The sequence below is a fragment of the Pseudophryne corroboree genome, chromosome 3, assembly GCF_028390025.1.
Source record: "Pseudophryne corroboree isolate aPseCor3 chromosome 3, aPseCor3.hap2, whole genome shotgun sequence".
Taxonomy (NCBI): domain Eukaryota; kingdom Metazoa; phylum Chordata; class Amphibia; order Anura; family Myobatrachidae; genus Pseudophryne; species Pseudophryne corroboree.
Window position 1 is genome coordinate 676,207,051 of NC_086446.1, and position 14,276 is coordinate 676,221,326.

At 47.9% G+C, this 14,276-nt stretch overlaps 1 protein-coding gene across 2 annotated transcripts in view; it reads right to left on the reverse strand.

Annotated features, from left to right (window-relative positions):
- Nucleotides 1-14,276, reverse strand: part of LZTS2 (leucine zipper tumor suppressor 2) — a 285,481-nt gene that overhangs the window by 35,580 nt on the left and 235,625 nt on the right. For both annotated transcript variants that reach the window (XM_063961905.1, XM_063961906.1), the window contains one exon: nucleotides 2,499-3,020. In XM_063961905.1, the coding sequence (XP_063817975.1) occupies nucleotides 2,499-2,981 (483 nt within the window). In that variant the 5' untranslated portion in view covers nucleotides 2,982-3,020. The remainder of the gene's footprint in view (nucleotides 1-2,498; nucleotides 3,021-14,276) is intronic.

Here is a 14,276-nt window from a genome sequence, read left to right on the forward strand (position 1 = left end):
CAGTATTTAATTGGCGGGCAATTCCGTCAGGTTTTGCCCATTTCCGACAATGCTGATCCAACTTTTTTTGAAGTCGGATTGGCATTGTCGAAAAACCAACATTCTGTCGGAATTGGCCGATAATTAGACAAAACATGTGGATCTGCGGCTAAGCCGCCGATGCACGTGTTTTCCGCACGTGTCAAATCCTGATTCGACCAAAAAAGGTCGGAAACTGACGTCTTTCCAACTAGACAGCAGTTCCGACTTCAATTGAATAGACCACTATATCTGCATCCCCTCTCGCTCATTAACATGTATCTCTTCCGATGGCTGACCACCCCTAGTAGTACGCTGATTACTCCTTTGCTTCCTCACATCTCAGCTGTATTGTGTACTGAGAACTGTGGTACTAATTGTTACCTGTGCTATGCTTAAGTTTTTAAGTTACTATAATAATTAGTTATGTGTACCCTGTATTGTTCAATGTGTGCAATATGTACGGCGCTGCGAAACACTTGTGGCACCTTATACATAAAATGTAATAATAATAATATAAAAGGAGATTGTAAAAAATCTGGGAAAAGCTGTCTATAAGCTTATAACAGGCCTGACGTGGATAAATACTGCTGTACAGCTATTGTTGTACATCCAGGAATACAGTATTACTGGGCCGGGCTAGCCATGTAGGTACCTTAGCTCTTATTATGTAATGTGCACAGACTATCATTATATGGAAGCTGGGAAACCGAAGCTATGCCTGGTGAACCGCACAACGTCTTCTCTGTCCTGTGTTTTTTAGCAGAGATTTATAATTATAAGACAAAAATATAACACTGAAACGTCACGTGTTCAGTTTTCTTTGTGTCCTGGTTGTTATAAAAACTATTACACTAAATTAGATGTTTTTGAAAAAGGGAGGACTTATCCCCGTATAAATTAATGTCCCAGTCACTAACTGGAGACTGTATGATGTTCAACTCGGCAGTGTCCAGTTGGGAAAACCTAGGTTGCAACATGCTATTTATTCAAACAGTAGGTGGTAAACATAAGGTTCCTATGTGACACAGTGTATTCACACAGCCTGTTGGTTACATAGTATCCCATTATTGCTAGTGATTTCCCCTTCCATCCCGGAGACCCTGCAAATTGTTGGAGGAAAAGCTCATACACCCCTTAACTGTAGACGGTGGTTCCGAGGATCTGCACCGCACAGGCCATATACAGAAGTATGTTATGTTGGGATCCGGTCAAGATGTCGGCTGTCAGGATCTTGTCACCTGTCAGAATACAGACGCCAGAATCCCGAAAAAGGTCAGGACACCGATGCCGGAATCCCGACCGCGAGTATAGTGGGAGGGTTAGGTTTAGCGCCGGGTGTGGGGGGTTAGGTTTAGGCACCGGGAGTGGTTAGGCTGAGGGATGGGAGAGGTTAGGATTTGGGGGGGGGGGGGGGAGGGGGGGGGGGGGGGGGGGGGGGAGTATAGTTTGGCACCACCAGGGGGGGAGGTTAGCTTTAGGAACCAAGGGGGGAGGGCTAGGTTTAGGCTGCAGGAAAAAAGGGAGGTTAGGTTTAGGCAACAATGGGGGGAGGTCAAGGTTAGGCATCAAAGGGAGAGGTTAGGGTTAGGTTGCAGTAAGGGAGGGTTAGGGGCTAGTTCACCCCGTCAGGATTTTAATTGTTGGGATGCCGGTGTCCGGATACTGAATGCCGACATCCCGTCCCTTCGGTAACTCATGCTAAACCCGTTATGTTAGCAATAGCTTATACAAGACATTAGCACAATACAGATGAAAGAGAGATGAGAGGATGACAGAAAATTATGACAGAGATGGGAGGAAGAGGAAGAGAGATGGGAGGAAGAGGAAAAGAGATGGGAGGAAGAGAGATATTGGAGGAACAGAGACGGTAGAGAAAGAGAGATGGGAGAAAGAGGGAAAGAGAGAGAGATGGGAGGAAGAGGGAGAGAGAGATGGGAGGAAGAGATAGGAGGAAATGGGGAGAGAGAGAGACTGGTGGAAGAGGAGGAGAGAAACAGATGGGAAGATGAATGAGAGCGAGTTGGGAGGAATATGGCAAGACAGAACCTGGCGAATGTTTGCTCTCACATTTTTAGGTGAATCATACTAAAGATATTTTTGGGTGAAGTTACCACGGATGGCGTTTGAGGTACTTGAACTATATGAGGTTATCCAATAAAGAATTAGGGCACAGATACTATTTTTCTCAGAGTGTCGGAACAATACAAAACTGCTGCTGATACAGTATGTACTGTAAAGTGCGTCATTCGTTCCTTACCTGCCAGGTAATAAGTCACAGAACAGTAAGAATCATATATATTATAAGAAAGATAAATATGGGCAAAATAAAAAAGTAATTATTGACGTTTTGTTCCATTTTAAATATGAAGTAAATACATGAGCCCTTATTTGAATTCTTACACAACAAGGCCTTAGTATGTCCACTTTGTTATTTCAAGTATATGCAAGTCAGCCCATTGCAAAATATAAAACGCTACCTTTTCAAGTTTGCCAGAAACAGGAATGAGCTTGGGTGGGGGTCCTCGTATGTTCCCACTGAGGGCCCTATCTTCCCGCATATCATCCACATCACTGTAAGGGCTAGTAGGGGCTCTTGCTTCATGCCACTCCTCTTTGAAGTCCTCATTGACATAGGTGTAATTCCCATTACTCCCAGGCGCAGCAGCACAAGGTTTCTTTGTAGAAAGGCCGTTAAATAACGGGTCCTGGGAGTTATAATTATTTTTTAAAAGTCCCTCCTGCTGTTTAAAAAAGTTTGGCATGCTGACAGGTTTTCGGCACTTGCTGCTAAACTCAGAGGCCTTGCACTGTTTGTCATGATAAGGTCTACCGGAGATCAGACTGCTCACACTTCCCATAGTGTTGTCCGTAGCCGGTGACCTTGAGCCTGGCTGGCTTTGGGGAACGTTGACCTCAGTGTTCTGGTCAATGGACGGGGGAAAAGTCTGCACTGCAGCCATTGTGTTGGAGACTGGAAGACGTAGGTCTACATAAGCATCCTAAAAGCAAGAAAAACAGAACAAAGAATACGTTATATTTCTTAGTACTTTTAATCTCAAAGCAAAGTATTTGTGGTCTCGAAGGAGTATCCAACAGATAACCACTAAGCTCGGCTTCACATGGCTGAAGGCTGTTTTCCCCTGCATTCCTTTGGCTCAGTGTGCACCAGTTTATATTTCTCCCCTACTTTTCAGGACACACATGAAAGCACTGAAATGAAGATTTAATGGAGCAAATAAAAGGAAGTTAGACTAGTACTGTTCTGGAGGGATGTGTTCCAATTGTTTTTTTGGTGGGAGCGCAAAAAACGTTTTATCAAAAAGTAAACATGGGAAAGAACATTATCTGGAAGAAATATTCTCAGTACTAAATTCACTATCTGCAACTTCTTTTGGCTGTTAACCCTACAGAATCAGGTCCAGGCTCTGTAAGGGGGTGAGCATCTCCTGAACTGGTGGTCTTCGGTATGCCGGCGCCGGAATCCCGACAGCCGGCATATCAACACTTATTCTCCCTCAGCCGCTGACCGCGAGTGACCTCACCGCTGACCGCAAAGTTCCCACCATTGAAGATAATGGAGCGGCTGTGCGATGTGCCGTCTGACAGCTCAGACGCGCACAGCCAATCAGGAGAGTGCCACGACGTGGCGCTCCCTGATTGGCTGAAGGGACCCTCTGTGACAGGAGTCACGGGGGGTCTCAGCATTCGGGGAAAGGGGTCCCATGTGTAAACATGGGACCCCTTTAAGTCCGTGGTCCGGGTAATGCGTTTTTCTTTTTTTGCCAAGTACGTGGATTACAAAAAAGAACAGGACACAGCTACACTGGATTTTGGTGAGTATAATTTTATTTTCAGGTACACCGTGGATTCTACTTGGAGAAGTGGACAGAGGTCGGCGTGTGAACATAGGTAAGTATGTGTGTGTCGGCATGTATGTAATAAAGTTTTACTATCACAGTGTGCATGTACTGTTTTTATTTGGGTATTTTTTTTGTAGTAGAACTACAGGTACCAGCGGGCCCGTTTCCCCCCCGCATGCTGGTACTTGTGGCTCTCCAAGTACCAGCTTGCGGGGGAGGCTTGCTGGGACTTGTAGTTCTGCTGCAAAAAACAATATTCTTTTATTTGACACAAGGCTATCAGCCCCCCATCCGCAGCCCTTGGATGGGGGGGACAGCCTCGGGCTTCACCCCTGGCCCTTGGGTGGCTGGAGGGGGGGACCCCTTGATTTAAGGGGTCCCCACTCCTCCAGGGTACCCCGGCCAGGGGTGACTAGTTGGGGATTTAAGGTCACGGCCGCAGGGACCGATATAAAAGTGTCCCCCGGCTGTGGCATTATATCTCCAGCTAGTGGAGCCCGGTGCTGGTGTTAAAAATACGGGGGACCCCTACGTCTTTTGTCCCCCGTATTTTTGGCACCAGGACCGGACGCAGAGCCCGGTGCTGGTTGTGAAAATACGGGGGATCCCCTGTCAATTTCCCCCCCGTATTTTTACAACCAGGACCGGCTCAAAGAGCCCGAGGCTGGTTATGCTTAGGAGGGGGGACCCCACGCATTTTTTTCTTGATTTTAATCCATTCCCACCCCTTCCCACTGAAAACCATGCTCTCTCTATTTTAGTCAGGTAAAAAAAAAATATTATTTTAAAAAATATATAAATAATACTTGTCTCCCCTAATAGACAAACCAAGTACATGATCCCTTCTAATATAAATAGATATGCTATTATCAATAAAAAAAACACAAAAAAAACATGTTTTTAAAATTGTTGATTAGATTCCGCCAGCAAAGTGAGGCGGAATGAAATTGACGAAATTACTGTCGAAAAGCACTGTTGTCGAATCGACATTCTTCAATTGAATATACTTTTGTCGAAAAGCCGCATTTTTTACCATTGCAGACATGTCGAATTTGACAACTGTCGAATTTTAAAAATGCCCCGTTTTTCGACATTTGTGGAAATTCGACGCATATACCCCATAGCATTTACAGAAGTTTATACAAAGATTAGCATCACTTGTGTAGTATAGCAATATTATATTGAGTTTACAGATATTAGTATTCACTCGAGGGTGAACACATGGCAGGGCTCAGTAGTGGAAGTGGGCACTTATGCCTGCGCCTTTGAGAAGGGGGCGTGGTTTCATAAGAACCCCCCTGTTCATTATGCCGAGAGATGCTGGGCTGCTCCCAAGCTCTATTCACTGACCCTGCAAAACACATCAACTCACCTGTACATGATTAAAGAAATAAAGAAAACATAACTTGGTGTGGGTACCAGTGATGTCATACTGCAGTATACTCCAGTGGTTTTACTAGCTCTCTGCTGGGAGAGACCAGAGGAGAGGCCGCTACTGTATGAGCTCAGCCACAAGTCTCAGCATGGTATCACCTTTTATTACGTTTACAATTAGAGTGTACAGTCCAGCCCCCCCATATAGTGAGAAACTGCCTGGAGCTGGGAGCGGGGCTTCACTGTGGCCAATAATACTGCAAACCTCAGCACAAGGGGAGGAGCTATCAAATCTGCCTCACTGTGGGGGCGTGGCTTGCTGCAGTGTCAGGTGACCTATCCAGGATGCTCCCCAGCACACGACTAGGAGCAGCCAACACAAAGGAAAGCTGATGATCCAGTTGGCTAAAATGCAGGGGGGCGTGCTGGTGAGCGGCTGCTAGGCAGGGGGGCACAGGACGGGCCACTCCCATCCTGTGGGCACATACTCCCTGCAATAGGGAGGAAGCATATACTTTTAGGCTGGTTCTGAAACGTGTATACTGCTGCACCTGTATATAATTCCCACATGAACCATTGGGTTCATACGTATGTGTGTAACTCTGGCTCTGAGACTAGCCAGTGTCCCCCCAGCCTTTGACCTCACTGCACATCACTGAGGGTTGCAGGGACCCTGTATTTCTTAGCAACCAGCACTTCGGGCGGCAGGAAGGACAAACAGAGAGCTGGAAGCTGCGCGGCCTCCCCAGCCGTCTGTGTGACCGGACTGGCCCACCAGCCCATCGGCACTTCTGGGATTTGCTGAGGGGTACTTGGGTACTGGAGTTGAGAACCACTGATCTAGAGCAAGTGTGGGCAGACTATGACACTTCATCTGTTGTTGACCTGCAAATCCCAGCAAGTACTGATGGCAATCTGGGATTTGTAGTTCCACAACAGCTGGGGAGCCACAAATTGCCTGAATTTGAGCTAAAGGATGGAAAACAAACATTTATTTCCACAACGGAAGTAAAAAAAGATTAAAACAGGGACAAATGGACACTCTCGATCTGTAACAATGCAATGTTTCTAATAGTTTTCTAACAACAAACCTAAGGTAAGCAAGTAATGGAAGTAATGTTCAATTGCATTTTGTTCTAGAAGTATGTCATGAAACTATAATTATTTTAATTACGTTTTGCTTTAGCAGAGTATAGTCTCACAACAAACGATCACTGTTGGGAAGTTACATAAGAGTTTGAACTGCAAATCACAGTCAGTCATCTCAATAAATCTTTTAACCAAACAGGAAAAATTGGTTTTCCAGAAATATACAATTTTCCATCTTAGGTGCCAAAATAAATGGAAGTTATTGAATAGTAATCTATCTATAAGGAGAGAGATTTATTAGGAGTCACTTAACTGGAGATGCAGGAAGGCCAATGTGTATTCATTCTCAGGGAACAAAAACACCAACCTCCCCAAAACACAAAAATAAGCTCTGGGTCTTTAATACTAAACTGTATTTTATTTACATAATTAATACTGAGAAATAAATACAATGCTAAAAACAGAGCACATCTCACATAAGATTCTAGGACTCTAATTATCCTATTGAAAGTTTTCATGAGATTCAGCGTCAATTTCCGTATTGCATAAAATACAAACTGTACACTGTTATATGGTTATAGATTGGAGATGGCTCGTCTTATGGGGGTGTATCGCTGAACTGGCTGCGAACTCAGACGCTTAATGGCTCACAATGGAGTCTATACTCAGAAGGAGATTCTGCACCTTGGCCAGTGAAAGTTTCCATGTTGCAGGCACACCAAGCAGTATTACAGCATCTCAAGTCACTCTTAGTGGGCATCCTAGTCCTTGCACAGTCAGACGCATCTATGGCAGGAGACGCTAAAGCGGTTGCAGCAAAGGTCAACTCCCACTGGACGGATTAATAGACCCTACACATTAGGCGATATAACTGAACGATATGAACGTTCTCGTTCATTAATGAACGAGAACTCATTCATATCGTTCAGTGTGTAGGCATCAACGATGAATGATGCGTGGCCCGCGCTCGTTCATTGTTGGTGTTGGGTCGCTTATGCATGCAGGCCAATATGGACAATCTCGTCGATATTAGCATGCACTGCTATGGGGCCGGGTGACAGGGGAGTGAAGAAACTTCACTCCCCCCGTCACCTCCCCCCGCCGCAGGGTCGCCCGTCTGCCGTATCGGGCAGCTCGGCGGCGGGTCGCCGAATGTGTAGGGCCCATTAGCTTTGCGGAAGGATCCTGCTTGCTAGAACATTTTCCTGGCAATGTAGTATTTCTATTCATGAAAATAAATGGTATTACAGGGAACTGGGGCATCGTCAGGAGTGGGAGTATGTCTTGATTACTGCCTGGCCAAGGTAATCTTTTTCAACAAGGATTACAGCTTTCAGCTGTTGGCTGGCAGAGCATCATGTGAGATGTAATTAAGTAGCCGTGTACGTTAAAGAGACAAAACACACTAATACCATTTTCAGACTTTACAGCAGGAAATTTGTTGGGTTCAGCAGCCAGCAAATTCCCGGGTCTCAGCTCCATGACCCTGGTCGGGACTTAGGGTGTAATTCAGACCTGAACGCTGCTGTGCGTTTTCGCACAACGGGCGATCAGGTCTGTACTGTGCATGCGTATGCACCACGATGCACCGGCGCGTCGGACGACTGCACCAGGCATCGGTGGATAGCGATGGTGCGAAAAAAGCGATCGCATGGGCGATTGCAAGGTGACCGACAGGTATAGGCCGTTTCTGGGTGGCAACTGACCGATTTGTAGGAGTGTCCGGGAAAACGCAGGAGGGACCAGGCGTTTGGAGGGAGGGTTTCTGACGTCAGCTCCGGCCCCGATCATCGCAGCAGAAGAGTAATTCCTGGGCTGAGCAGAGACTGCACAAACTCGTGTTTGTGCCGCTCTGCTACAAATGCGATCGCACTCCTGCACACAGCAAATACCCTCCCCCTGTAGGGGGCGACTACCTGATCGCAGGGATGCAAAAAATGCACCCTAGCGATCCAGTCTGAATTACCCCCTTAGTCCCAGGTTGTTTCCTTTCACACATGCAGAAATCCCGGGTTGATGCAAGAACCTGGGACATAGCTGCATGTGTGAAAGGGGTATTATAGGCACTACGGAACACAGCGTAGAGCAATTACCCACAACTTGGGTGACACAGGAGCTTTACACACATTTATATAGCAAACATAAAACCTACTGAACACTGTACTGGAATAAATTATAATTGTAGCTTCCAGAAAACATGTTTCAAAACATTTTCTTTCTTTCTTTTAACATCCCATACTTTGGACTGAAAATACACCAAACTACAGTTAAAGATTAGAGTGGATATTCTGCCGGGCACGCTCCTTATTACATCATTTAGCATTGTTCTTAATAGTGATTGTAGGGTTAGGGGTATATTTACTTTAGTATGGGTTTATAGTTGTGGAGATGTTGCCCATAGCAACCAATTAGATTCTACTTTTTATTTATTTGAAGATCATAGCTAGAGTCTGATTGGTTGCTATGGGCAACATCTCCACTTCTATAAACCCGCACTTTAGTAAATATACCCCTTAGTGTCTGGCTCATGTCTGTATGTATGACATGATCAGCATACAGCACCAGTTGCTTGATTTTCTTGTAAATGACAGGACTCCTGACAAGACCTGAAAGTGTTGAACACTTTCAATAGGGTTCACTACGATCTGCCGGCGGTCGGGCTCCCGGCGACCAGCATACCGGCGCCGGGAGCCCGACCGCCGGCTTACCGACAGTGTGGCGAGCGCAAATGAGCCCCTTGCGGGCTCTCTGCGCTCGCCACGCTACGGGCACGCGCGCCACGCTATTTTATTCTCCCTCCAGGGGGGTCGTGGACACCCACGAGGGAGAATAAGTGTCAGTATGCCGGGCTGTCGGGATCCCGGCGCCGGTATACTGTGCGCCGGGATCCCAAGAGCCGGCATACTGAAGACCACCCTTTCAATAATATAGTTCTGCTCCCTGTATTATTTTGCCGGTGCAGTTCTTCTGTCATCACCCAAAGTCTCTGTTAAGCAGCACAATACATTTTATTACAAGTAAAAACTTGTTACTCATCTCAGGTCACATAAGTCACATGTGTATAAATTCTCCCTGCTGAGTGTTATTATTACTAAACCTTTTATACAATAAGAACAGGGAATTCTATAGTTCTGCTTTTTGTGTATGTTTTACACAATAGACAGTTTATGGTAGAAAATCTTACTAACCATTAATATACATGCATGCTTTCCAAATATCCCAAATTGGGAGTCTTGATTTCAGGGGACTGTCCCACCACCAGTTTGCACATTGGTGCCACCTCTCATGGTGTTGGTAGGACTGGTGGCAGCGGTAATTCCAAGTGCATCAAAGTGTATTTTGCAAACTGCTGTTACTCTGCAACAGGCCCAACACAACTGAGAACAAACTTAATTTTCTGAGCACTCCTTAACAAGTCCAGTCTCAGCGTATTGCAAATCAAATAGAATTAGATATTTGGGAATATGGATTATTTTCATACTCTTTCACCACTTCTTGGAGACCTGGTTTACATCAGCTTCTAATGTGGTGTAATAACAGAGTTCTATCACATCTCAGAGGATGAATCGACTCTCTGGCTTTTAACCTTCTCAATAAACATTCTGCTGCTGTCTGACTTTTACATCTGATTCCTGAGCTAATCCCCCTCCACCTTCTCCGCTTTCATGTCTAGATTCCTTGCTTCCTCTGACCTCACCTTGGCTTTGTATAGGGATTTCTTTACCCCCTTCTCAGTTGCTACTTTCTTTCTGACTGTAGTCAAGAGTTCAAGAAGCCTTTGCGTGACTAGTTCACATATGTGGAAACACTAGACACCGGGACCTTGTCTTGTGCTAATGAAAACCTTTGCTGCCAATGACAGTGAGCCGAGAAATAACACAGACTCCTTTAACACTACACCCTTGATAGCAAACACCTGCCGTGTGCTCCGAGAGCAATTGAGCCATTCTCCTCCCATGTGTTTCCCTCTACAGCAGGGTCACATATCACCAGCCCAGGCAATGAACCGGGGTCAAAACAAACAAGTGACAGCTTTTTACCTGTTATCTGAAAAACTAACCTAGGAATGTCCACCTTTATTAGACCAATGCACTTTGCATAAAAACAGAAGCAATAACTGTTTTATAATCATAAAATAACTATATTATTCTACACTTACTTTTTTCTGTGTTTCTAGACATACTAGCATATGGGTTTCTGGATAAAATATAATTTTATTATTTCTATTTATAATTGGTACTTCAGTGGCTGTGTTATTACAATGACACGTAATGCAGCATTGCCAATATTTACCAGTTCAGTGCTCTTCTAACGTGGCTTTCCTCCAGGTTGCCAGAAGCCTAACACTGCCAGCGCAAGAATACACTAGAATTTCACGCACAGCCAGTCATAATACTTTTTCCCAGTGGGGATCATGCCTACAGCTTCACTGGACAGGGATCAAGCCTACAGGTTCGCTGGGCAGAAATCGAGCCTCCAGGTTCGCTGGGCAGAAATCGAGCCTCCAGGTTCGCTGGGCAGGGATCGAGCCTCCAGGTTTGCTGGGCAGGGATCAAGCCTCCAGGTTTGCTGGGCAGGGATCAAGCCTCCCGGTTCGCTGGGCAGGGAACAAGCCTCCCGGTTCGCTGGGCAGGGATCAAGCCTCCTGGTTCGCTGGACAGGGATCAAGCCTACAGGTTCGCTGGGCAGAAATCAAGCCTCCAGGTTCGCTGGGCAGGGATCGAGCCTCCCAGTTCGCTGGGCAGGGATCGAGCCTCCCGGTTCGCTGGGCAGGGATCGAGCCTCCCGGTTCGCTGGAGCCTCCCGGTTCGCTGGGCAGGGATCGAGCCTCCCGGTTCGCTGGGCAGGGATCGAGCCTCCCGGTTCGCTGGGCAGGGATCGAGCCTCCCGGTTCGCTGGGCAGGGATCGAGCCTCCCGGATCATGCCTCCAGCTTCACTGGACAGGGATCAAGCTTACAGGTTCGCTGGCAGAAATCAAGCCTCAAGGTTCGCTGGGCAGAAATCGAGCCTCCAGGTTCGCTGGGCAGGCATCGAGCCTCCAGGTTCGCTGGGCAGGGATCGAGCCTCCAGGTTCGCTGGGCAGGGATCGAGCCTCCAGGTTCGCTGGGCAGGGATCGAGCCTCCAGGTTCGCTGGGCAGGGATCGAGCCTCCAGGTTCGCTGGGCAGGGATCGAGCCTCCAGGTTTGCTGGGCAGGGATCAAGCCTCCCGGTTCGCTGGGCAGGGAACAAGCCTCCCGGTTCGCTGGGCAGGGATCAAGCCTCCCGCCTCCTGGTTCGCTGGGCAGGGATCAAGCCTCCAGGTTCGCATGGCAGGGATCAAGCCTCCAGGTTCGCTGGACAGGGATGAAGCCTCCAGGTTCGCATGGCAGGGATCAAGCCTCCAGCTTCGCTGGACAGGGATCAAGCCTACAGGTTCGCTGGGCAGAAATCAAGCCTCCAGGTTCGCTGGGCAGGGATCGAGCCTCCCGGTTCGCTGGGCAGGGATCGAGCCTCCCGGTTCGCTGGGCAGGGATCGAGCCTCCCGGTTCGCTGGGCAGGGATCGAGCCTCCCGGTTCGCTGGGCAGGGTTCGAGCCTCCCGGATCATGCCTCCAGCTTCACTGGACAGGGATCAAGCTTACAGGTTCGCTGGCAGAAATCAAGCCTCCAGGTTTGCTGGGCAGAAATCGAGCCTCCAGGTTCGCTGGGCAGGGATCAAGCCTCCCGGTTCGCTGGGCAGGGAACAAGCCTCCCGGTTCGCTGGGCAGGGATCAAGCCTCCCGCCTCCTGGTTCGCTGGGCAGGGATCAAGCCTCCAGGTTCGCATGGCAGGGATCAAGCCTCCAGGTTCGCTGGACAGGGATCAAGCCTCCAGGTTCGCATGGCAGGGATCAAGCCTCCAGCTTCGCTGGACAGGGATCAAGCCTACAGGTTCGCTGGGCAGAAATCAAGCCTCCAGATTCGCTGGGCAGGGATCGAGCCTCCCGGTTCGCTGGGCAGGGATCGAGCCTCCCGGTTCGCTGGGCAGGGATCGAGCCTCCCGGTTCGCTGGGCAGGGTTCGAGCCTCCCGAATCATGCCTCCAGCTTCACTGGACAGGGATCAAGCCTACAGGTTCGCTGGGCAGAAATCAAGCCTCCAGGTTCGCTGGGCAGAAATCAAGCCTCCAGGTTCGCTGGGCAGGGATCGAGCCTCCCGGTTCGCTGGGCAGGGATCAAGCCTCCCGGATCATGCCTCCAGCTTCACTGGACAGGGATCTAGCCTCCAGGTTCGCTGGGCAGAAATCAAGCCTCCTGGTTCGCTGGGCAGGGATCGAGCCTCCCGGTTCGCTGGGCAGGGATCAAGCCTCCCGGATCATGCCTACAGCTTCACTGGACAGGGATCTAGCCTCCAGGTTCGCTGGGCAGAAATCAAGCCTCCAGGTTCGCTGGGCAGAAATCGAGCCTCCAGGTTCGCTGGGCAGGGATCGAGCCTCCAGGTTCGCTGGGCAGGGATCGAGCCTCCAGGTTCGCTGGGCAGGGATCGAGCCTCCAGGTTCGCTGGGCAGGGATCGAGCCTCCAGGTTCGCTGGGCAGGGATCGAGCCTCCAGGTTCGCTGGGCAGGGATCGAGCCTCCAGGTTCGCTGGGCAGGGATCGAGCCTCCAGGTTTGCTGGACAGGGATCAAGCCTCCAGGTTCGCTGGACAGGGATCAAGCCTCCAGGTTCGCTGGGCAGGGATCGAGCCTCCAGGTTCGCTGGGCAGAAATCAAGCCTCCAGGTTTGCTGGGCAGAAATCAAGCCTCCAGGTTCGCTGGGCAGGGATCGAGCCTCCAGGTTCGCTGTTCAGGGATCAAGCCTCCAGGTTCGCTGGACAGGGATCAAGCCTCCAGGTTCGCTGGGCAGGGATCATGCCTACAGGTTCGCTGGGCAAATATCAAGCCTATAGGTTTGTTAGGCAGGAAGCAAGCCTTAAGCTTTACTGGTCCCAGTCGCCGGCAATAGCTAGAGCCATCCTGTGATTGCATTCGCTACCAGCAAAAAGGGGCTCTGTACACACAAATGGCTAGATAACAACAAAGTAATGAGCTAGAAGGGATAGAGTAATAATTAGTTCAAGGTCAATATAGCCTTCACATCATTTTGTGTTTAAGTAAAAACGTACAAAGTTAATAAACAGAAACTTCATGTTTATTTCTTTTATATAATGACATTATTTTGGCAAACAGTGATTTGGGAGGGGGCTGATGAAGCAGAAAATACAAGTAGGCGATCCAAGGATTACGTCCGGCTGGCATAGAATTACCTTTATTTCCTGTTACCTGGTTATACCCTGCATTCAACTAAAATCCGATTAGTTTTCAGAACAAAAACATCTTTACTCTGTCCCACAGTAAGACCAATTACACAGCACAAGGGAAAATCAGCTTTTTAGCCAGCCTCAATGTATGTCAGTTGTGTAAGCAGGGACACTACATACACAAAGAGTGCATTCAAATGGCTTACTTACACCCCCCAAATTTGGATAAATTTAGCAGAACACTTTAAACCACACAAAAATGTAACGTCACTAAAATGCGATACATATCTGCAAAAGTTCTGGCGGCATTTTGCTACAAAGCAGGTGCTTGTAATGTAAGTACAGCAAAGGGGGGGTTTGGTGCACGAAAATTCCCATCATGAAATGTTCACCGAACTGTCATAATCAACTAAATGATCCTCTTAAGTAAATATTGGGTCACAACTCCCGACAAGAATATGAACTGACCCTGGGAATTGTGTCCTGAATAAAAGGTGCATTTAATCATGATTGAGAAATAGATTAAACTGTTCCTGGGAATTAGAGACATCAACTGTTCCTGGGAATTATAGACATCAAAATATGGAGGTACTATGTTTAGAAAGATCTTGCATATCTTGCTATTTCTTCAGTAATGGGGAAGAAAATAATTATTCATAATGTTTAATAGTTTTGCT